General features: G+C 40.5%; 1 protein-coding gene and 1 long non-coding RNA gene across 12 annotated transcripts in view; one reads left to right on the top strand and one right to left on the bottom strand.

Moving 5' to 3' along the window:
- Positions 1 to 25,595, bottom strand: part of RAD51B (RAD51 paralog B) — a 687,198-nt gene that overhangs the window by 120,608 nt on the left and 540,995 nt on the right. For 9 of the 11 annotated variants that reach the window (XM_045060112.1, XM_045060113.1, XM_045060114.1 and 6 more), the window contains one exon: positions 1,576 to 1,654. The exons of 1 other annotated variant lie outside the window; for it this stretch is intronic. In XM_045060112.1, coding sequence (XP_044916047.1) covers positions 1,576 to 1,654 — 79 coding nt within the window. Of the gene's footprint in view, positions 1 to 1,575; positions 1,655 to 25,595 lie in introns of those variants that run through there. One more of the 11 variants, XM_023255789.2, reaches the window with a different exon arrangement.
- Positions 13,016 to 23,846, top strand: LOC123386120. The gene is made up of 3 exons (XR_006599722.1): positions 13,016 to 13,116; positions 17,818 to 17,909; positions 23,437 to 23,846. It is a non-coding gene; the product is annotated as an uncharacterized LOC123386120 (long non-coding RNA).

Genomic DNA, 25,595 nt, shown 5'->3' with positions numbered 1-25,595 from the left:
AGATATAGGCACGATATCAAGGCTCTGAATACAAGCCATCTGGGCAAAACTGCCTCTTTTCCTCCTGACATTGCCTTGTAATCTTCCATAGAACTTCTTACAATCTTCATTTAAATTTGCTATTTAGTTGATTTCTAATCTTTTAAGAAAGCCTCTAAAAACGAAGAGCCAAAAGCCACACTGTGTACTGGGTAAATAAGAGTTCAGCTTTCTGATTGCTTATTAGTTATACACCCTTAGAGAGTACGTAACAAAGGGGCCTGCTGTTTGCTTTGCTTAATCTGGTCTTAAAATCTCTGCTTCTTTGTCAGAAAACAATATTTGCAATTGTAAAAAAAATATTTACCAAGGAACTTGGATACCATAAGTCAAAGGCTAAGAGCCAAAGGTCAATAGTTCTTACCCCAAATTTCCCTGGACCCGAGTCCCTGCTGTGGAGCTCAGCTGCACCAAACAAACAAGCTGCTTTCCGGGTCCATTAAGAAGCGGACGTTTTAGAGGGGGAAGGAAAGGGGAGGCTGCAGCCTGCTCCTCGGTCCAAAAGCATGAGCCCTCCAGCCCGCCCCACAAAATTCCTGCTAGATCTTTGCTATGCAATGTGTCTCCATGGGAATATTCTAAGGACTCACCCTGTTTCACCAACCTGGGGAAAGTACTCGACTCACAAAATCCTAAAGGGTGGATATTCCTCCTACAGACAGCAATGACAGTATGTTCCACTGGGCTTTGGCATAGATGTTCACCTATGCATCCTGTGGACCTGCCTCCTGCCTGGCAGTGGGGGGCAGATGTGTGTCCTCAGTCTTCGGTGGAGACCGTTCTCAATCTACAATGCAGCTTTGGACAACTGGCCCTGTGGGCTAAGTTCAACAGTGTTTGAGTTTGCCTCTCATGTTCATTATTTTCTGGACAGACCTGCAATCACCAGAAGACCCAGCATCTGGGAACCACCACTGTACATCAGTGAGCTCCAGGCTGTGGCCTTGGGGCGTTCTATTGTGAGCCAGAACTCAGCTCCTTCTAAGTCCTAGGCCCGTGTCACATGGTACAGGTCAGCAAGGCCCGGTCCCCAGTCGGGACTTGAGTAAAGGGAACAGAAACGGAGTAACCAGAAAGGGGCCGAGAAAGTAGTGGCCAAGGAGCCATGACAAAGTGTCTCCCAGGCTGCCAGACCAGACGGTTTTTCAGTTTGGTAAGCAAGAGGGCTCTGAGGCAATGCTGGGTCCTCCACACTCTCATCAGAGGCTTACTGTCTGGTTCCTCACTCCACAGGGTCTGCAAAGAGCACCAGCTTTTGGCAGTTCCTAGATTAGTGCTTTAACTCTCATTCTTTGCCTCACTCTATTAGGAAATTCTCTAGTTTTCCCTCAGCCTCACCTCCACCTTCTGTTACGTTCTTGCCACAATTATCAATCTCTTTTGATCTCATCAGGATAAATATCATTGGTGAATTCATCTTGGCCTTTGATTCTGCCCTGAAGCAGCTTCTATCAGGAGCATGGCAGTAATTATCACCAGTGGTAGGCAGCAGTGAGCATAATCAGCTTAAAGAAATGGCTTAATCAAGGATCTTACCTTGAAGAACCAGGCCTTCCTTCTGGATGGTATAAGCAAATGAGGTGAAGGGAGCCAGAGGGGACTTGGCAATGAGAATCTGCACATAAAGCATATTTTCCCAGAGTTAGTCAAAGGGGTATCATATCAGAGATGAACCTCTGTTCACTCCCCTTCCCACTTTGAGACAAAGCGGTAACATGTGACTACAAGCCATAAAGTTTATTTTAAAAAATTATTTTAGAATCAAATCAGTGTTATTCCTTCAATCAGCTGATCACTTTGGAAGGCTGTACATTTATCCCAACTATTCTGCCCCTGAATGCCATACTCTTGACCAGTTCCTTTAGAAATGTTTCCTTATTTTATGCCTCATGCTTTAACAGCTACCTTTTTGCCCAAAGATAAACCTAGACTGATTCTCTAATCTTATTCATAAATTTAGCTATTTTTCTAAAAAGAAATTCAAAGCTACGCTTAAAAGATAAAGATTTACTATCATTATAAATATTCACAATAACTTGGTAAAAGCAAAGCCATGATAATTTGCTTTATTGGCCCCAGCTCTTTACCAATTCTGTATTCATGCCATTTGCCCTGTAACTACATTTCCTCTTGCTTAAGGTGTAGGTATTTCCCTGGACTGAGGATTTGCCCATATGACTTGCTTTGGCTAACAGGTTTTTTGCCTAGGCTTCGAGAAGCCTCACATATCTCCCCTTGCTCTCTTATGCTTCTGCTACTGTGAGAGAAAAATACGTCCAAGCTAACCGGCTATCTCAGAAGGAGTTTGAGAGACACCTGGTGCAGTGCTGGCCAGCCACACCCAGTCCACATTGCTGACCCCCAAGAGAACCACATACACATTAGTTAAGTGCTTATTACTCTAAGCCTCTGAGATTTTGGTGGTGTTGTCATGAAGCATCACTGCAGCAAGAGTTGAATGATATACCAGCCAACACAAAATATCAACAAATATTTTGAGCAATGGCTTTCTCCTAACAAAATACCTACTTTCAAAGGGATAGTCATGGGGTGCCTGTGTGGCTCAGTGAGTCAAGTGTCTCAGATCATGATCTCGGCTCAGGTCACGATCTCATCATTTGCGGGATCGAGCTCTATGTCAGGCCCTGTGCTGACATGTAGAGCCTCCTTGGGATTCTGTCTCCCTCTCTCTTGGCCCCCTCCCCTGCTTGCACACTCTTTCTCTCTCAAAATAAATAAAGTTAAAAAAAATAAAAATAATAAAAAATAAAAGGGATAGTCATTTGGTCATTTAAAAAGTATTATCATTAACACCTATTCTCATACTTCATAGGGTTCCACTGAACCTCTATGACATTTCTCTTGAAGGAAGATGAAGACCAGTTTCCTGCTTTACAAATTAACATCATCAAAGATAGGGATAGTGTGACACAGAGCCACTTAGGTAATCAGGGAGGCAAGAGAGAAGGAAGAAGTAATTTCAAATCACCAAAAGGCTTAAATGTAATATCTCAATTTATCTCAATACAGCAAACATTTACTAATTGTCAACTCTGGTGGTATAATGTGGTGGAAAGATCATAGGTTGTAGTCATAGAGTTTGAATCTAGGCTCTTCCCCTAATCAGCATGGTGCCTATTATAAGACCTCCAGTTTTCCCCTAATAGGCACCCCTCTTCTTCTGTTTAGTTAATAACTCCCCAGGTTTCAACACTTCTCTGCCACTTTTGCAACTGGGGGGTGACCATGTGATCAAGCTTTGACTAACAGTCTGTGAGTACAAGTGACAGGTAACACTTCCAATGTTTTGAAAACTAATGTTTTCATTAAATCATTGTGTGCTCTCCACTTTCCCTTTCCCTGTTCCCAAGGGCAGGAACTGGCTTCAACTACATGGAGGTGGACATCCTGGGAGATGATGAAGCAACTTGGGGCAGGAAGCTGAGTGACCTCACAAAGCATCAGTGCTTCCCACCTGGGATCACCTGTCCATCTCAGGACAGAGCCACTTGTCTGAACCACTGAGTTTCCAAATGTCTTTGTTACTATGGTGTTTGTAGCCTGAATTCTAACCAATACCGTGGTTCTGCACAACCTAACCTTTTTGATTCTCAGTTTCCTCACATGTAAAATGGGGATAATAACACCCACCTAAGTGGGATTATTGTGAAGATCAAATTAAGTATATTAAAATTCCTGTCACTGAGCCAAACTAAGAAAAACATTTCCAATCAACTCGTCCCATATGCTTCCCAAGTACTCCTTACTTTTCACTCATCAAAAATCAAAATACTTTATTTTTTTTTAATGTTTATTCATTTTTGAGAGACAAGGAGAGACAGAGCATGAGAGGGAAGGGGCAGAGGGAGAGGGAGACACAGAATCTGAAGCAGGCTCTAGGCTCTGAGCTGTCAGCACAGAGCCTGACGCGGAGCTCAAACTCAAGAACTGCAAGATCATGACCTGAGCCGAAGTTGGACGCTCAACCGACTGAGCCACCCAGGCGCTCCTAAAATACTTTACTTTTACCAGAAGGATTCAACTCAAGTTAAATCTCAGTAATTTACTACTGCTTTACTACTGCTCTAGAGTTATGTAAATAAATTTGCTCATCATTCTTAGACCCAATGAGTAGGTCGTATAGGTGGGCATTAGCATCTTCATGTCAACACACCTCACCTGAAAATTAGGTGGAACCTTTCTGACAGAGTTAGTTTAGGAACGGTTCAATGTGAAGTTTATGGATGCCCAATGGCAGGAGAAGGGCATGACAGAAAAGAAGATAGTACTTCTCAAACTTCAATGTACGTATGAGTCACCTACAGGTTTTGTTGACATGCAATTTCTCATTCAGTAGGGCCTGATAATCTGCATTTCTAGCAAGCTCCTAGGAGATGCTGATGCTGTGGTCCATAGACCGCATTTTGAACAGCTGGGTTCCAGGAAATTAGTCCGACTGAAGAATCTAAGATGAAGAAGCAAGAGACAGGAGTCCTGGAGCCAATTAGAAAGCTATTGTGATAATTCAGGGCTGAGATGACAAGGCCCTCAACCACAGTTGTGTCAGAAAGAATGGGAAAAAAAGGAAATGGAGACAAGAAATATAAATCCTTTAGATCAAAGAGCAATAGAAATAAATTAAACATATCCCAAACCTCAGATCTTTCATGTCTGCATAATTGCACATGAAACCAAAAGGGTATAAATAGTAATCAATAAAGTATCATACTATATTTTTGAAAATCATATTAACCATTTTTACTTTATAGACTAAAAATCTGACACTAAGGGAAAAAAATAAGATATTCCAATGCAGCACAACAAACAGGATCTAAGGCTATGGGTCAGTGGGTCAGTGGTGTCACCTCCATTATTTGAACACTTCCACTCCTAGGGAGCACATGCCCACTGTGAATAAGCCAAGACACATTCGCCTGGAGGGACCTCACACCTGGAAAGACCTCCCTTCCAGGGAATCATGGACTTTGGACAGGTCATTGATAAATGCCCTGTCCTTCCTGAGCAGGGTTTAAAATCGGTCATCAAAAGGATGATTTGTATGCAGTTAGAAAGAGGAAGCGATCAGTTGTGTCAGATGAATCGCACTTCCTTTTTTTTGGAAAGAACTTCCAGATTGATAGATCTGAGGGCTACCACCAACATGAAATATCGGATTTTCTGCAAAAAAATGTAACAAATTCTCAATATCCTTCTGGGATAGAGTAAAGACAAGTTGGGCTGGATGCCAATACCATTAAGTGGGTTTGTAAGTGACACGAAGATCAATAGCAACCTCTAGTAGAATGCATTGGATTCTAGCCTTGGTCTTGTCCATGTTCAGCATTCTCACTGACCTGGACAAGGACACTGATGTCCTCAACCCCATCCATACAACAAATATGGGATCCACCATGGAACAGAACTGCCCCAAATTGCCACCCTAATGGAGTTTATATTCTAAAGGACGAAAAAGATAATAAATAAAATGAGTGGAATATATGGTATATTAAATGATTATGCATGCAATTGAGGGAAAAAAGGCAGAGAAAGAGTATAGGAAGTGTATTGGAACTGAGGAGAGAGTCAATTTTAAATAGAGTATTAAGAGAAGACCTTACTAAAAAGGTGACATTTGGACTTGTGGATCATGTAATTAAACCTATTGATGGGATGCTGAATGTGGTAACAGAAGACAAAAAATACAAAGAGTCGTTATATTGGATTAGACAATCATAATAACAAAACAAATCTCAGTTTGGCTAGAAGGTTGGGACAAATCCTACAAATCTTTCAGAATGAAATTTTATTAAAATATATGTAAGGCCCTGTCCTTGAATACAACGGACCAACTACTGGTTACAGAATAGCTTACAGAATAGCATTCAGAAAATGGATTAGGAGTGTTAGTTAACTATAGTTCAATACAAGTTGGTTGTGAAATGTGGTTCACAAAAATCTAGCATGGTCTCAGGTTGTATTAGTGGAGACACAGTATCTGGAACAAGAGAAGTGATGGTCTTCTTCTCATTCAACAAATCACACTGGGTGCAATGTGTTTGGATTGGAGCCTAAATTCCAAAAGAGAAACTGACAAACAGAAGAACAACTGGAAGTGAAGGGTGAAGTGGGGTGAAGGTGTGTTTGCTTTTAATAGTTTTCTTTCTTCCTTTCCTTCCTTTCATTCTTCCTTTTTTCTTTTCTTCCTTCCCTCCTTCCTCCATACTTCTCTCCCTCTCTTCTTCCCTCCCTCCTACCTTCCTTCCTTCCTTCCTTCCTTCCTTCCTTCCTTCCTTCCTTCCTTCCTTTCTTTATTTCTATATGAGTTTTCTGATCTGAAGATTCTTTAGTGTTACATATTAGAGAGGAGAAGAGTAAATTCGTTTTCTAGCCCAACAGATTTCAGGAAAAAAGTGATGCTTGCCATGTATCTTTGTGAATACATAGAGAGTCTTCCCTTTATAAGACTTGAGTGAATACCCCACGCTCTTGTGCCTTTCTACCTTTCAAACTAGAAATTATCCTTTTCTAATGCAAACAAACCTCCCTAGTAGATGATTTGGGCTATTTTGTTTCAGATGTTCAGTCATCTCCTACATTTGGTGTGCTCTAATCTGACTTGTGCTGTTGTCAAATATCATTCTACCTTCTGCAATACATCATGACCTGCAGGGAGGGCCTGGCTGCTTAATAAAATTCCAAGATGCTAGATGAACATTTTTTTTAAATCATACTTAACCTTGCATGCAATGTGTGAGGTTGGCTTTGGAATCCTCTGAGGGTTCACAGATATGTAGGTGGGCAAGAATGAGTGCAGACACTTTGGCTCAGAAAGCCAAAGTGTCTTAGGCCAAAGCCTAAGGCCACACAGGGCAGGTGTGTGGTGTTGTGAGCTGTTATCCCACCTGCAAATAGCTAGGTTGTTGTTGTTGTTGTTTTTTTAATGTTTCCTTTATATCAGACTAGCTTGACTTAATACTCTAATGAATACACTTTTTCCTCTCTTCACCTATTCTTGCAAGGAAAGTGATCATCAATATATTAAAATTCTTTTGAAGAACATTTAAGGTATAGATGTGTTGGGTTCCAAATCCCACTACTATCTGGACATAATTTCCATTACTTGGACCCCTTACCCACTATCCACGTACTTATCCACATACTTATTCAATCCACAAATACTATCCAAGTACTTATTCAAGTACTACAAATAGTATCCAAGTACTATCTATGTACTCATTCAATCCACAAATATTTACTGGGCACTTTCCTTTGTGCTAGGCACTGTTCTGGATGCAGGGGAGATAGCAGGGGATGAGACAGACAAGGTCCTTGCTTTCATGGAGCTGACATTCTGGTGGCAGAAGACAGACAATACAGGGAGGTCTTTAGGCCTTTGGGTTTTTTTTCCCATTGACATTCTACTATGAGTTTCTTTTTCCTGGGCACTCACTCATTCATTCATTCAATCCATTCATCAACAAACATTTATTGAATACCTACTGTGGACCAGGCAGATTCAATCTGCACTGTGTGAATTCGCACTTTTTAAAGGACTGCTATCTATTTCTACCTCAATTTATTTCTTATGTGTTATGTTCTGAATTTTCGATGGGATTTCAAAGATCAGAGCACTTTCTTTGATCCCACATCCATCCCTTTTATAGGGCCCAACCCAGTGCTTTGCACAAAGTGGGCTCTGAAAATGACCAGTGAGTATTTTCCTCACTGTTCTTCACTTTATCCCTATTTTTCACACTTTATGTGTGAAGTTTTCTTCCAATTTACAAGTGAACACACAGAGGCCTAGGTATTCTAAATAAAATGTGGAAAGAGAAGTCAGCCTTTGGGGCTCACTGGCCTCCCCTTACAGACCCTATTCTCCTTCTTTTGTGTCCCCTCAGGTGCCTATTTGGCTTTGAGCAAATACATTGTCAGCTGATTCTCTTTAGCTTTAAAGTGGCAGCTGATTTAAACCTTCTAGGGTTACCCTTTCTGGTGTTTGCATTTTAAATATAAGACTCTCAAAGGAGATTAATGGATCTAAAATAGTGGAAAGTCCTACAGGATCAGGATGGGTGAGGGAGCCTTCCGGGGTTCCCACAGTGATGACGATAATGATGAAGGAGAAAACAACAACACTTTGAGGTAGGTGGCTTATAAGTGCTGAAGTCGGGATTCCAGCCCAAGCCAGATGGTTCTATAGTCTGTTTTTGAACCACCATGATGGTAGCCCCCAATGTGTCATGCACAGATGAATCTACTTTTCTGGGATAATACATCAAATGAGGCAAGATGTATAACAGACAATAAGGGCATTTTTTTTCTGCAGCCTGGATATTGCACAAGTCAAGACAAAGAAGGGAGTTGGATAAGACATCCATGCAAGCTGCCTTGGAGGTTGGAAGTTCACAAGCATCCACACTGGCAGTCTTGTTTCTGCCCTTCATTTCTGAACGTCCAAATCCTACCTACCCCTTGAATCCCATACTACTGCCACCTCTCCCAGAAAGCCCATGCCATTGCTCCAGCCTGAGGTAATCTTTCTCTAATCCCCTCACACTCCATCTATACCTCTCTAATGGTGCCTACTGCTTTCTCCACTGTTTCACAGTGAATGTTACCTGGACCTACTACCACGTATTTGAAGGTAGAGACCATCATTGCTGCTTCTCCTAGTCCCACCAAACTCCAGTATGGTGCCAAATACATAACAGACGGTGAATTATAAAACCAAAAAAATGAAGCAGTGAATAAATGCACAAATTGTTGACCATCAGAAGCCCTGACTCATACCCACTTTGAAGACTTAGCTGGCACCCCTCCCCAAAGTTGGGAGACTTAGAAGATGCCATAGAAAAGAGCAGCTTGCCCAGTCAATCACTGCCAAGATTCTCAGCTTGGGCAGGTCCAAAGTCAAGTCTTTGGTTTCAGCTTGCTATAGCATCACATGTTTTTCCTGGCCTGATCCCACTTCTAAGAGGCTCAGAAAGTGGAAAAGGAGCCATAGAACAGAAAGTGCTGGCCATAGGAACCTCAGGCCTTCTCCAGTATGGTGACACCTTCTAGGGATAGTGCCTGTGTCATTCTAAAGTGCAGGTGTGACCCTCATGTGGAGCAACCCAGACCAGGCCTTCTCCTCCATGGGTGGTCAGAAAAGCCAGTGTGGAGCAGACACACAAAGATGTCAGGAACCTTGGGTACAGGCCTTCCTGGAGGCTGCTTTTATAGAGTTCTGGTCCTGGCAGTTTACCTGAGTTTCTGCAATACAGCCTCAAATTTAGGAAAAAGTGAGTTTTGCCTTTATGGCCCAGGAAAGGAGACATGAATAAGCAGCCATGTGGTGAGGGTAATCTGGCACCAATTCTTCCACTTTCTCTTCTCTAATTCTTGTGCCAGGAAGGCTTCCCTTAACACTGCTAATGAATCCTTCCTCTCTTCTATTTCCTTCTCCTTCGCAACCACTACCCCAAATCTCACATCGGTTGGGGGCGAAAGGCAGAGTAAAACCAGCTGGCAGAGGAAAAGAATAAGCAGAAGAATTTCTTTTTGTAAGGGGCAGGTGGTAAACCTGGCTTTCTTTCTATCTCTGCTCTCTGCTACAAAATTTAGAGTCCAAAGACAATGTAACATGTTCAGCCAAGAAAACTGGGGTGGGAAGCAATTGAGACAGCTGAGAAATGTGACTTCATATCCATCCACAATTATTTAATTAACCCTGCTTCAGCCTCCTCTGTGATCGACAAATTATGTGGTGGTTGATGAATTCGGCAGTGATGTCCTTGTTGAATACATCTAATACTTTCATCTGCATGCAGAGGTCCTTCTGAGAAGCCAGGGAGGAAACCTACTGACTCTGAAATGTCCTTCAACAGGGACCCTATTTTCTCACTTCAACTGGATGTCTAGGCTAATAAAACCCATTGCTAAGCTAAACAAACCTTTCCTCTAGCTGTACCAAGTGTCTGTGACAGAAATTCTTCATGCCAGGGATTTTCCTCCTTGTCCAAGACTTAGAAAAAGGTTGTTTTCTCAGCTGCTTTGAAGCCCAGGAAGACAGCCAGGGAGGCAAACAAGGCAGTCAGTCTTGCATCAGATAATTCAACAGGCTTTTGATAACCTCAAGTCTTCTGTCTCTTCCCCAGGTTGAGCTGAATTCTCCAAGCCTAGGGACAGAAAGCCGGAAACGCTCCAGACAGGAAGATCTCTGTAGCTGGAAAGAGGCCACAGGACCTGGGGGGGTGGGCAGGGGGGCTTGAAGTGTACCCAGTGATCCTCAAAGGAATTCCCTAGTCATTGTGTTAAGAGAGCTGGAGGGAAAGGTGGCAGAGGTCCAGCTCCCAGTCCTTATCTGGATCGTATACTGATTGGAATCTGCTTCATCACTTGGAAAATCACTCTCTGTGGAACACTGAAGTGTCAGTACCGACAGCTTTGCAAGATTATGAGAGGAGAGTGGAGAATGAATTTAATGGCATCTAAACTGCCTTCTCCAAATAGGGGAGTAAGATCTGCAGAAGTCATAAAGTACTGGAAAATGACAGGGTGGAAAAATGAACCATATTTGAGCAGGCATGAACTTATTAATTTATCTACATGTGGTCTACTTTACAACTTTCCCTACAGAAATTAGGGGCAGAAATTAAGTTGATTTGAATTCCGAATGAAATATAATTCTAGACTCAGAAGATTCTTTTACAAAGTTTGGTCCTGAGGTTACAAGACCTTATTCCCCCATAGAGTATCACTATACTCTTTTATAACATCTCTCTGGTGATTATTTTAAAATGTTTATCTATAATATACCGGGTTCCCAAAGCATATAAACTAAAAGAGCTAGCTCCCTAAAGAAAACGTTAAGTTCCTCAGACCAATAAGATATTAACTTTGTAAATTATGATAGTAATAGTTCAGGGTCAGAGTGGCATTTTGAGTTTATTTTTTCCCCAACATTTTATTATGAAAATTCTCAAACATACAGCAAAGTTGAAAGAATTTTTTAGTGGGTACCCATAAACTTATCAAGTAGATTATACCTTAGCATTTTATTATACTTGTTTTTAGCATATATCTACCCATCCATCAACCCATGTTATATTTTGTTGTCGTTGCATTTCAAAGTCAATTGCAAACATCAGTGCACTTTCCCCTAAATACTTTAGCATGCTTATAGTTATCTATAAGCTTAGTATTTGTCCATATATTTTTAAAACCATGTTCGGGTTTTTTTCAGTGAATTTTACATGAAGTTTGAAAGGGTTAGTGATTTTCCCCAAATTATACTAACATCAGAGAGAATTTAGTGACTACACATATATAGATAGCATATAAATGTATATATTCAAAGAATATGGGTCATTCTTTCTATATTAAATGTCAATTTTACTGAAGTATTACTTCTATGCAATAAAATTCTTTTTTTAATATAGGCAGTTAAGCTATAAATTTCCCTTTAAGCACTGATTTAGCTGCATCATATAAGTTTTGGCGTGTTGTAGTTTTGTTTCTGCTTTCTCAAAGTATTTTCTAATTTTCCTTGTTATCTTTTCTTTGATTTATTGCTTATTTAGGAGTGAGTGTGTGTTCAACTTGCACACATTTGAGAATTTCCCAAATTTTCTTCTATTATTGACTACTAATTTTATTCTATGTGACTAGAGATGTTTACATGATTTCCTTCTTCATTTATTGAGACTCATTTTGTGGTTTAACATATGGTCTGTGTAGGAGAATGTTCCATGTACACTTGAGAAAAATGTGTATCTGCTATTGTCAAGTGGAATGTGCTACAAATGCTTATCAGATTGGTTTATAGTGTTGCTCAGGTCTTCTATTTCCTTGCTGACCTTCTGCCTAGTTGCTCTGTTATTGAAAGTGGGTATTAAATCTTCAAGTATTATTATTGATTTGTCTATTACTCCCCTTCAATTTTCAGCTTTTGCTTCATGTATTTTGGGGTTCATTTGTTGGTGCATATAAGTTTATTCTTCTTATGTCTTCCTGATGGACTCACCTTTTTATTCTTTTAATCTTTTTTGTTTCTAGTAATAATTTTTGTCTTAAAGTCTATTTTGCCTGATATTAGTAACCAGCTCTCATTTGGTCACTGTAAAGGGGTTACTGAACCCAATTGCAGTGTGTGTGTATGTGGAGGCTTTCCCACACCACGATGTTATTCTTGGATACCAACAGGGCATCCAAGAATTCAACTTAACTCTGACACTATCTACTTGGAGCTAGAATCAGATTCTATAGGCAAAGTGCTTAGTCCCACAACACTGCCTCCACTTCAGATGCCAGTAACAAGCTCATGTTGTTACCTGTGCTTCTGACAAACTGGCCACATTTTGGAGGTTCCAATGGCCCCCTCCACCTCAGGATGCCAATCACAAGACCAGGTTGCTACCTGTACTTCTGACTGACTGGCTATAAGTCAGAGGTTCCCATGCCCCCTCCTTGGGTTCCATTAATTTGCTAGGAAGGCTCGCAGAAAAACCCACTTACTTATTACAAAGTATATTAAAGAATAGTAATCAACATCCAAATGAAGAGATGTATAGGGTAAGTTCCTGAACAATGGAGCTTCTGTCCTTATGGAGCTTGGGGCTCAGGATGGTGGCATGTGGAAGCATTCAGGATCCCCAACGTGGGCCTATCCAAACCGCCTCCTTTTGGATTTTGTGGAGGCTTCATTAACTCATTACCCATTAATGATCCATTTAAACTTTAGTCCCTTTCCCTTCCCTGGAAATCAGGGTGTGAAATTAAAAGTTCAAACCCCCTTATTTATGGTTGGTTTTCCTGGTAACCAGATCACATCCTTAGATGCTTTGCAAAAATCACCTTCATAGCCATAAATCCATTCATTTGTGGTGGAAAGGGCTTGTCATGAATAATAAAACAACCATTTCACAATGCTCTGAAGCATTTTCAGGAACTGAAAACAAAAGACTAAATATTATAACAAAAGATGCTCTGTTGCTCTTATTGCTCCGAAATCTAAAAGTTTTGGAATCTGTGAGCTAGGAACTGTAGAAAATATGTTTGGGTCATCTAAATCACAATATTGCTATTTGCATGGTATGTATTTGTCCATTCTTTTACTTTCAACCAATTGTGTCTTTGACTCTAAAGTGTATCTCTTGTAGACAGGATTTGGTTGGATCATATTATGTTTTTGTTTGTTTGTTTGTTTTACCTATTCTGCCAATCTCTGCTTTTGATTGGAGTATTTAGTTCATTTACTTTTAATATAATTATTGACTAGGTAGGATATGTCTGCCATTTTGCTATTTGTTTTTCTGTGTATCTTACAGTTTTTTGTTCCTATATTTTTCCATTACTGACTTCTTTATGTTAGATATTTTTCTAGAATACCATTTTAATTCTCTTATTTCTCTTACTACATATTTTTCAGCTATTTTCTTATAGGTTTCCCTGGGAATTGTTATTAAAATTTTAAATTAAAAAAAATTATTTCAGATCAACACTTTAATTTCCATTAATTATAAAAATTTTGCTCCAATATGGCTCCATTATCCTATTTTCCTTTGTACTACTGTTAAATAAATTATATCTTTATACATTTCAGGTCCATCAACAGTTTTATATTTATTGCTTTATGCAGTTGTTTTTTAAATCAGATAGGGGAAGAAAAAATTATCAAAAAATACATTCATCCTGTCTTTTGTATTTACCTAGGTATTTATCTTTACCAATGCTCTTTGTTTTCACATGTGGATTTGACTTACCCTCTAGTGTCTTTTCACTTTAGCCTGAAGAACTCCTTTTAGTATTTCTTATAGGTCAGGTATATTAGTGACAAAATCTCAGATTTTCTATTTCTCAGAATGTCTTAATTTATCCTTCATTCTTGAAAGATAGTTTTGCTATATATACAATCCTTGGTTGACAGTCTTTGTTTCAGCAATTTGAATATGTCATTCCACTGTCTTCTGGCCTCTATGGTTTCTGATGAGAAGTCAGCCAACTATTTTTATTGAGGATCCTTTGTACATGAAATCACCTAGTGACTAATAACTAAATAGCTAATGATTGAAAATATTCCCTAAATGTCTTGAGCCAGTAAGTCTCCCTACCTTTGCCAAGGGTCTCTGTGTGTGTTGGGGCATGCCTTCAGCACTCCAGCAAGTAGTTTAAAACTCTGTCTTAACCTTTATTTCCTACTTACACAGAGCCTTAAGGTCAGCCAGAAGTGAGAGCTTAGGGTCTTCTTAGGTCCTTCCTGGGCATGAGCAAAGCCCTGTGCATGTGTATAGACTTCTAGGTTCCCTGGTATACATGGGACATTTACAAAGGTCCCTGAGGACATCTCATCCCCCATTTATTTTCTTTACAATTTTTTTTTTTGGAGGGGGTCAGCCTCTTGTTATCCCTACTTGGTAATGGGGCCTTAGGCAGTCATAATGGTAAGTAATTGCCACTGACTGTTTTCAACAAATTCCCTGTTGAGTAGGGCTGTTCACATAGACCAAGCTCTGAGGCAGGGCAAAAGAGACAAGCCCTGAGAATAGAGTTTTCAGTGAGCTGCCAAACAGGTCACATGTTGACAATTCTCTTGGATCGGGCTTTTGGGGAGCTCAAAACCTGTTCTGCTTCCTCCAGTGGCTGCTAGGCTGCTGGTTTACAATGTTACTGTAATTGAAAGATGGTTGGCTTTCAAGATTACTGCAGAGCTGGGGAGGAGGAGGATAGGATTAGGGAAAGTTAAAATGCCACAAATGTTGCTGTTCTTACCAAGATTCTTCTGCTTTTATTGAGTAAACACTCTTCAAATTGTTGCAAGCCTGTCGTTAATTTCCAGAGTTCTGAAAGGTTGATTTTTTGGCAGTTTTTGTCAATGTTCCTCTTGCTTTGTGGAAGTACTGACTTTCTGAGGGCCATACTCTACCATTCTCTACATCGAGTCTCCCAAGCCAAATTCTGATTCAATACACATCTTTATTATCTCCCCCATTCAACCCTGCCACCTTCTTTTTCTGTTTTAAATCTGTTTGTGGTTTTAGATGATTGTTCTTATTTTGTTTTTAATGAACTTAATGCTTACACATAATTTGAAATAGCAAATAATATCACTTGGTATTATCTCCCATCCTTTTAACTGAAGGTATGTTGACTAGCATAAAGTTTTGAATTTCCAGGATCTCTTTCTTGTCTTCTATTTCTAATTCAGCACATCCTATTCTTGTCCTTATATCATCTTTAATTCTCTGAGATTATTCTTTTTTCTAAATTTTGCATTAGCTCTAACTCCTCATGGCTCTTTTTTTCTGTTTGTTTTATTTCCTCTTTGATGTGGGAGGCATCTTCCAAAGTCTGGTGATCCTTGTCTGTTCAGTCATATTTAAATTATATAACACAAAATATATTTTATTCTAAAAATAAAATTAGAAATACTATGTATATGGACAACATTTGTAAACTGGTGGGGTTCACTGGAAAGTGACCAATGTCAAAACACAGAGATAACTTCTTAGAGGTGGATTGGTATTTACAGAAATGAGTTCTCCAATCTCTTGTCTAGTTTCCACATTCTAAGAGCAGGGCAGAGAAAGATCACCATTTGGCAGGTGTAATCCCTTGTTTTAGCCACAGGATTCCCCATATCTTCTGCTTTGTTTGGAGTCCTAAGCCTAAAATTTTTCTAATTCATTTTCTCCAAAGCTAATTAAAAAAATTTTTTTTAATGTTTATTTTTGAGAGAGAGGGAGAGAGAGAGAGAGAGAGAGAGAGAGAGCGAGCTAGCAGGGGAGGGGCAGAGAGAGAGGGAGACACAGAATCTGAAACAGGCTCCAGGCTCTGAGCTGTCAACACAGAGCCCAACGCAGGGCTCGAACTCACAAACCGTGAGACCATGACCTGAGCTGAAGTCAGTCACCTAACGGACTGAGCCACCCAGGTGCCCCTCCAAAGCTAATTTTTGCCTTCAGTCTGGGCTGTAGATTTATCAGCTGGCTGTCCAGCGTGACAAAGGGGGTCCAAATGTTTCATATACAATTTTCAACAAATCTGTTGTCATCTCCTCTACCCTCTGTGATATCTGGTGCTTCTGAGTCCTGAGAAAACCTGTGTTCTACTGTTACACTACATTGAAGGCACTTTGATTTGCAGTTTCCTCTGTCATGCCCTGTCAATCTTCTATCACTTCCTGTCTTCTAATACTTGGTTGAAATCTGCCGATGTCTCAAAGTGATTCTCAATGTCTTAGCCCTTTTGGATTAATATTTTATTATTATTATTAAACTGAAACCATTTCAGATGGGTCATGAGAAAGAGTGGAGATAAACATAAGCGATTGAACCTCCACATTAAAGAGGAGGCATCTTTTCGAGCTTTAGTTCTATCTCCAATCAGGTAGTGATTTGGTGTCATTATCATAACAATAGCTTTGAGGGTCAGCTACACACACACACACACCATACACATAAGTATTATATAAACCAAAAAGCTCCTTTCAAGGGTGCTTAATATAATTTGTGACTATCCTCAAATCATTCTTCTAGGGGGCTAAAAAAATATGGCCAAGTATGATCATCATTGCAAAATGTAAAATGCTTTCAATTTAGTCAATCATGGCTTCACATCGTGGCTGTATGATTTTGGGCACCCCAACTTCTCCAAGCCTCACTTTCCGCATCTCTAAAGAAGCACAATAATACCACCCTCATGGGTTTATTGCAGAGATTAATGAGATGAAGGAAATTAATGAAAAATGTGGTACTTCATAGGTACCTAAGAAATGTTAGCTTTTTTCCAGTATGGTGGAGGAGGGGGTGAAAAATATGCAGGAAAGTCAGTGACTTCCCCTGTTCTGAACGATAGTCAGTTCAGTGATCTATTTGCCTTTGCCGCTCATGTGAGAATGTCTCTGTGTGTAAGGCTAATGTAAAATTTCACATACAGGCTGTAGCCCTGCTCATTAAGGCTTCAAATGAGATTTCTTACCATTACTGAAACTGTTAATGTTACCATTAGTATTACCATTGGGTTTTGCTAAAGGAAGAAGTAAGAACTGTTTGTATCACTAGCAAGTTCACGGCCATCAAATACCATATTTAAACTTTATTTTTAACTTAAAAAAAATGAAAAGTTAGGAGAGTCTGGGTGGGTCAGTCAGTTAAGCATTGGACTTCGGCTCAGGTCGTGATATCCCAGTTTGTGAGTTCCTGAGTCCCGGCTGACAGCTCAGACAGAGCCTGGAGCCTGCTTCAGATTCTGTGCCTCCCCCTCTCTCTCTGCCTCACTCTCTCAAGAGTAAATAAACATTAAAAAAAATCAAAAGTTAATGAAAGTGTCATGTCACTCATACTTAGGTAGCAATGAGCTGGTTTCATTGTTATCTGGATTCGGACGTTTCAATCTAGCTCCTACTGAAGCAACTAAATACTCTTAAAAAATTTTTTTTTTAATGTTTAAATTTTGAGAAAGAGAGAGACAGAGTGCGAGTGGGGGAGGACAGTGAGAGAGAGGGAGACACAGAATCTGAAGCAGGCTCCAAGCTCTGAGCTGTCAGCACAGAGCCCGATGCAGAGCTTGAACTCATAACCGTGAGATCATGACCTAGGCCAAAGTCGGACACTTAACTGCCTGAGCCACTCACCCTGTGCCCCCAACCAAATAGTCTTATAGGCAATTTCAAGTGACAAAGACCTGTTGCCTTTCTGTACACTAAATCAGAAGTATAAAAATGACCAGGAAAAAAAAAAAAAGATGCACAAGAAGTCTGCCCTGATCTAAATGCTAAGCTCTCTGAACATGCAGCAAGGCAGGCCTGACTTCCCAGCGCCGTCCACAGGACCGTAGGAAGCAGAGCTGGATCTTCCTGTCCAGGCCCGCTCAGAAATACAGCCAAGGTAAGGCAGCTCTGGCCTGCAAAGGTCACAGAAGCAAGACTGTGGCTGTGTGATTATTATGGTAAAAAGATGCCAGGAACTGCGAGGGTGTGTCGAATTCTGAAGCACACATCCCTGTTACATCATGCTTGGGCCACACGGGATTTTCTCTCGTCTCACAGGAATTGATTCGAGGAAGGCAACATGTTTCTATGTAAAGAGGCCGAACTCTGGGCTTGACATATCCAAAAACAGCTGGTCAAGTGGGACTGGTTTGTGTAATGTACCACATCCCTGGCTCTGCTCTGATGGGTGGAGAGACTATTGCTAGTGGGAAATCAACACACTCTTTCTTCAGAACACGGTCAAATTAATTCCCTCTGTTACTGCAGCATTCTTACTATTTCCCTAAAGCCCTCCTCCAGTGAAAAAAAGGGCAGAGGACAAGGAGGAAACACGAGACAGGATTGACAATGAGTTTAAGAGTGTAACAGAGAGACAGTGGAATATCATTCCCATCCTTTCCTTTAGGGCTTCGACTAAATCTAGTTTGAACTGGTTCTTGCAACGAGCTCATTAAGATGGAAGAGAGCTGGAACTTTATTCACTAACTCTCTTTGGTGTTGTCAGGGCATAACTGGGGACCAGTCAGTTTAGTCTTTGCATGTTCATTATTTTTACTGTGACTGTGTCTAAATTTTACACTATCTATAAATACAGAGTGACTCAGTTTTTGAGTATTGTTGAAGAATTAAGGTATCTTTAGCTCACAGAAATAGGCTCATAGACTGAAATAATTCAAAAAATAGGGATTTGCAGGAGAAGAACTTGAGAAAGAGCTTGGTAAGAAGGGCTTGATAGAAACCAGATTGTTTGTAAGTTAGAGTTTAAAAACTGCCCTATTTCTTTGGGAACCCACCAGGTTTCCATTTGGGGCTTACTTCAAACATCAGAACTCGTGGTGGGCTTGGAGTTATAACAGTGATAAGAGCTAACAATTAATAATTAAGCTCTTGATATGTGCTGGGCACTGTTGTAAGACATGCAATTCTCACACCAACCTTATGAGGTAAATACTACTATTATGCCCATTTAACCAATGAGAAAACTGAGGTATAGGTCAAGCATTAATTTGATTAATATAGGGGAGTGTCTGGCTGCCCATATCTAGAACTTTTATGTATAGAAACCCAAGAACAAGGGAGCCACCAGGCAGCCATATATGGGGCCTGATTAAAGGGTGACAGAAGGTCCCTAGTCAAAATCTTCCTCCCTTCATTGACTTGTTAGGATCTGAAATTCTTTTTTTTTTCTTAGTTTATTTATTTGTTTGTTTGTTTCTTTCTTTCTTTCTTTTAGTTTTTTTTTTAACTTTATTTATTTTTGAGAGAGAGACAGAGAAAGTGAGCAGGGGAGGGGCAGAGAGAGAGAGAGAGAGAGAGAGAGAGAGAATGTCAAGCAGGCTCCATGCTGTCAGCACAGATCCCAATGCAGAGCTCAAACTCACAAACCATGAGATCATGACCTGAGCAGAAACCAGGAGTCAGACACTTAATCAACTGAGCCACCCAGGCACCCCAAGTTCCTTTATTTCTTTTGAAAGAGCCAGAGAGAGTGCAAGTGGGGGAAGGACAGAGAAAGAGGGAGAATCTCAAGCAGGTTCCACGCTGTCAGCACAGAGCCCATGTGGGGCTCCAACTCAGAAGAGTGAGAGATCATGACCTGAGCCAAAATCAAGAGTTAGATGCTTAACCGAATGAGCCACCCAAGTGCCCCTCAGGTCTGAAATTCTTAATAGAACCATATACTTGGACTAAATTGTATCTCCGGAAAGCCTCCCCAGTTAATGCACAAATGCACTATCAGGCAGACCACATTCTCTAGAATGAGTCAGAAGATAATCTTACCGCAAAGGCCAGACCTTGAAGCTGGGAATACAGAAGAATATTTACCATGAAACAGGTCAGAAAGCTGTCCAACATAAGATGTTCACTGGGGTGGGAAGTCTGGACAAGGCCCTTTGTAGGGTCCAGTATGGTCTGACACTGAGCCCCCAAAGGAAGGAGGTGGGGGGGCTTGTTAAAGTCTTCCCTTTTTTTGTCACCGTACAAAGGATTAGTCCTACTCAGAATTTTTAGGGGCCTTTTAAAGTATCATAATCCCACTAGCGCTTTTTATTCTTAATGTTGACCTTACTGCACTATGGGACCATTTGCCAGTTCCACTAAACAACTGACTTTCTCTTTCTTTACCCCTGCCCACACTATGAATATAGTTTTATTTTTTCCGATTATATAAATAACACATGTTCCCTATAAATAATTCAAGCAATATAGAGTTATGTGGAATAAAGCAAACCAGCCCCTTCCCAGTAATTCTGGGTGAGGGAAACTCTTTATGTCGGGAACTACAGAGCAGAGTGTGGGGGTCTAAGCTCTCTTCTCTCCTCCAGGGCCCTTCAGAGGTGGGACAGGAGGCAAGTTCAGAAGATCTGGCCTTAAAAAGTCCTGAATTCTGGTCCCGTGCCTTCCAACGTCAGCTTCAATCTGTCACCCCTGTGCTCCTGTCCTCCCACCAGGCAGGGAACTGCTTTCTGGAATGACACACAGCAACCTTGGCTTGGCCCAATTAGGAGACACAACAATGTGAAAAGCCTCTCCTTTGTTCCCTCAGGGTACCCATCTTAAATAACAGCCCTCTATTTTTTCCCCCTCCTTCCCAAGGATTTAATCATGTTTTAGAAGTAAACTAGAGCTCTGCCTAATGATTACAGGACAAAAGCTTTTTTCACAGAGACAAGAGCCCACACACTGAAGAGTTTTCTTAGCGCTCAGGGCAGAGTTCTAACACAGCAAAGAAGAACCAATTAGAGGTAACCACTCTAATGACACTGCAGATTCCTGAACACACTGGCAGGCAGATCCATCCTTAGGAGAAAGCCAGCCAAGACTCTACAAAAACTGGAAGAAAGGTGGCAAAAGAGAATGAAAGCAAAAAAACGGAAACAAAAGCCAGGTTCAGCAACACAAGAGCCAGGAGACCTCAGTCCTCTGGTGCACAGCTACAGAATCTCAGACTCAGAAGTCCCATGATGAGAGAGTGTGATCTCAGGGATGGCTTGGGGGATGGGCCTGAAGGAATCTCACTGTTCTGAGCTTAGATTATTTGGTGAGACCCGAGAGGTTTTCTGGGCCATCTTCCCCTTTAAAATCAGGATCAAGAGAGAAGACCAATTAAGGCGGGCCCTAATAAAAGACATTTTAAAACAACATATATTTAAAGATCCATTAAGTCCAGACCAGTACAGAACAACTTTTATGGAGTATTTGTACAATGTTTACTATGCTCTTTGGGATTCCCAGGTAGAAGGGGTTAGACGAGGTTAACAATGAAGCAAAGCATGCCTACAATAATAATGGACTTAAATCAATTATTTCTGAAGTGAAGCTGCAGATTGCTATTTTTTTAGTTTGGATCAGTTATTTGTTTCTTTAAATAATTAAAAACAAAAATACCTAAAGTATTTGGAGTTTAAGAAACACAGTATTTCGTTCGTTTTAGTGTCATCATCCTCTTGACTGCATTTCTGTTATATCCACACCATAGAATACTATGCTGCTAGGAAAAAAAAGATCGGTAACTATACTTACATGGCAAGATTATCCATGAGGTAAGGATGGTTTAGAAAGCAGATTAGAGAACATTAGGTATTGTGAGCACACACATATTTTCATATGCATAGAGTCAGTCTAGAAGATTATACACCTCTGGAAGATTTTCCCTCCTCCTCTGTATTACTCTATATTGCTTGGTTATTTTTCCACAACTATGTATTACTTGTATGTTTCCTGTTTCAGAATAAATAAACAACATACAGGTAGGAAACATACAGGTAGGATCAGTCAAGTTAAAGAGAGGGTGAATGTTGTGTCACACTCAGGAGCAATCGAGCCAGGATATGCAATTCACTGTCGCCAAAAGCTTTCTGTTGAGCAGGCACAGACTTTAGCTGAATGCCACTGAAAGCAGATCATGCCAGAATGAAAATACAGGACCTAAAAAGGGCAGACACACTGTGTAATTACATAAAGCCAGTGTATTTACAATAAGTATAAGCAATGGTTACTTAGAGCTGAATGAATTATTTAATGTTATACTAATTCAACAAATATTTACTGAGAACCTCCTATGTCCCAGGTACTGAGTTAGACAGTAGGGAAAACAAAGATGTATATGATGAGGGCCCTGCTCCTAAGAAACTAAATGGACAGCTTTGAAGTAACCCAGAAGGCCTCAGGAATCCAGAAGAGGACATATGCTGAAAAATACTTGCTTCCCCGCTCCTTGCTTTAGGGTGAACAACGGTCCAAGGCTTTTGTGGTTTAAATGCCTGTGCTTCTAGCTTTCCCAGATCAGTGGTATCCTGGTAGAGTATATAGCTCATATAGCTCCATAATCTTAAACTGAATTTTCTCTCTCCATCAGACAAGCAAGACTCCTGTATATAACCCAAAAGTCCTACCACATTCATAACCTCCTGAAATCCATGCTTAGCTCCCTAGTGTCTATTTTTCAAACGCTTTTGTGGCTCCTTCCCAACCTGGGCCAACTCACTGCTCCAGTCTCTCCTCTCCTCTCTCCCTCCTGATCACTCAGCCTGATTCTGCTGATTAAAACATGGCAGGCACACCTTAACATTTTAGGGACTGTTCTCTCTTCCCCGAATGAACTCTGTTAAAGCCCAGCTCAAATGTCAACTCCTCTATGTAAAGTCACCCCTCTCTTTGCCTCCATTATGAGGCCTTGATTATCAAATGACTCCCAGGCTTACTCAACCCATTCCAGTTGTTAAAATACTGAAATACTGCCATACCATTTGCCAAATAGCTGCTGTTCCTAAGGTCCCCAAGGGCCCCCTTGCTTCGCCAGTGTAGGACCCTCCTACAGCATCCAGAAACTAAGGCATTAACTGCTTGGCACAGGGGGAGGGGGTAGCTCCAGAACCCACTTCCCCCAAACCTGGCATCTGTTCTGCCTAGTTCCTTCCTACGTAGAACTAGTTGTGAAATGTTTTTACTATCTTCCTGCCCATCACACTACATTATGGTCAGTGGTTCCTAGGCCTGCCGATCCAGCTAGATTTTAAAAACTATGTTTTACTCTCCTTTGCTTTTTCCAGAGCCTAGTCCAGTACATGGTACATGTTCAGTAAATGCCAGCTTGCTAAATGACCACATTTCCAAAATTATTACTAATGTCATCTTAGTTACTTATTTGATGCCACTTTTGAACTGGAAAGAATATTTTACAGCCCATCATTAATGATTAAGTGAGACTAAACCAGAAAAGGTTGTACTTTTGCCATGGAAGAAATGACATCAAGGACTTTCATAAAGCTTAATATGTGGCAAATAAGACACAGCTAACTAAAACCCAAAAATGATTTTTTAATTGCTTTTAAGTCACTTTTTATCTGAAACTTTTCAAAGAGCCTTATAAACCAGTAAAGCTGTTTAATACAAGTTTCATGCTTTTTTTCTCTCTACAGTAGTGGAGGTGAATAATGAAAAGGCCATAAGAAAATGAAGGAGGAAAAGGGCAAACATAAAGGGAGGAAGAGAAAAGGCCAAGGATGGAATCACCGAGAAAGGAGGAAGATGAACCTGAATAATCATAACTGGTCTTGGGGTACCTGGGTGGCTCAGTCATTTGAGCATCCAACTCTTGATTTCAGCTCAGGTCATGATTTTGAGGTTCATGATATCGAACCCAGTGTTGGGCTCCTCACTTACAGCACAGAGCCTGCTTGGGATTCTCTCTCCCTACCTCTTTCTCTGCCCCTCCCCTGCTCATATGCACGTGTTTTCCCTCTCTCTCTCAAAATAAATAAACATTAAAAAACTTAATCATAACTGGTCTCTACCTAATAGGAGGATATAAACACCAATTTAATAATAAAGTTTCTCATCATTAAAGTTTTCTGGCTTCACATTTGTACATAACTATGAGCATCCAATGTGTATGCTACTCGGTGCTCTTTCTGTTGTAAGGCACAGCAATGCAACTGAGACTAAACAAAAAAGGAAACTTACTGGCTTACGTAATTGGAATGTTCAGGGGTAATTGACCTGAGGCACAGTTGGATCCAGGGCCTCAAATGATGACTTCAGAACTTACCCTTCTTCCCCATGGAACATTTTCTCAATCTCTTGGTTTTGTTTCCCTCTGGGTTGACTTCACTGACATTCTCAAGTGTGTTCCCTTTGTACAGTATCCAAAATGGCCACCAGGAGCTCCAGGCTTATATTCTACCAATTTAGCAACTCCATCTGTTCCAGCAAAGTCCTGGGTTTACTCTAATCGACTTAGCTTGAGTTAACTGATTACTGCAAACCAATCTCCATAGAAATGGTATGTGATTCTTCCTTTGGTCAGACCTCTAGACAGTGAGTACAATCAGTCCTATCTAGATAATCCAGGCTTAAAATTGAAGAGGTGCATTTTCTTATAAGAAAATCAGGGTGCGGGTATTAAAAGAAGGGGTAAGAGATCAAGGGCAAACAAAAATACCAGATGTCTACCATGATCTTTATGAAGCTAAACAATCTAGCGGTTAAAAGTCACTTTAGAGTTGAACAGACCTGAGTTTGACTTCTTTTTCTATCAATTATTAAGTGTTTTAAGCTTCAGAACATTTTTTAACTTCTCTGAGCCTATTTTCCTATCTGTAAAATCAGGGTAATCATGCCCACTTCATGGTGTTATTGTAAAAACACAAAGAAAATCTTTGTGTAGCTCTCTTCATGTGCTGGTCACAAAAAATGGCAGCTGTTAATGTTACTACCAGCATTCCCTGGGGCAGTTGTAGAAAGAGTAAAGGCTCTTTCCTACAGAAATAGGTAGAAAAGAAGGTGCGTAGCCATAGCCTAGATGCAAACCATGGTGCTGAGTCTTGTCTCAGGCTCTCTGGAGTCCATTGGCTTTATCTTGATGGCTTGATCCCCACCTCCAATTTCTTCCCCCCCCCACTCCAATTTCTTATATTCTTCTCAACCCAATACCACATGGCTTTCTCTCTACTGTGCAAATTTAGTAGGATGGGTGATCCCACTTGTTAACCAAATTTATCACTTTCTTTATACCTATTCATGACTTTGGAAAAGTCCTAATTATAGATTTTCCAATATAAGAATAATATGACTTGAAAATGGCCAAAACCTAGTTACAATTTAAGGTGAGTCCACAATTAAGAATGCTAAGTATACTAAAGCCAGTAATTTTATGATCTGTGGCCCAGTGATACAGACGGAGGAAGTAGGGATTCAGGAAAGCCAGTTGATTTTAAGATATATCTGCAGAGGTATACCTTAACCTTGTGAATAATAATTAGGAACAACAACAACTAACAATTACTTAACCTCTTTGTGCCTTAGTTCCCTCACCTGTAAAATGGGAATAATAGTAGCTGCCTTACAGAAGTGTGATAATTAAATGGATAATTGCATATATAATGGTAAATGTTTAAGCACTTGATAGATGTGCTTAGAGCCGTGTGAAGCTCAGAACCTTGTGAAGCTGGGAAGACAAGTCAGCAGTCTCTTTCCCTGACTTGTCCCTTTGTTGTAAGCCTGTGGGCCAGCTCTGTAGCCTACAAGCAGAGTGTGAATGTGGGAGGACATCCTGTAGTTCTAGTTTGCTGTTGGCTTT

Source organism: Felis catus, chromosome B3, assembly GCF_018350175.1.
Source record: "Felis catus isolate Fca126 chromosome B3, F.catus_Fca126_mat1.0, whole genome shotgun sequence".
NCBI lineage: Eukaryota > Metazoa > Chordata > Mammalia > Carnivora > Felidae > Felis > Felis catus.
Note: the sequence above shows the minus strand (reverse complement) of the source record. Positions and strands in the feature narration are given on the sequence as shown.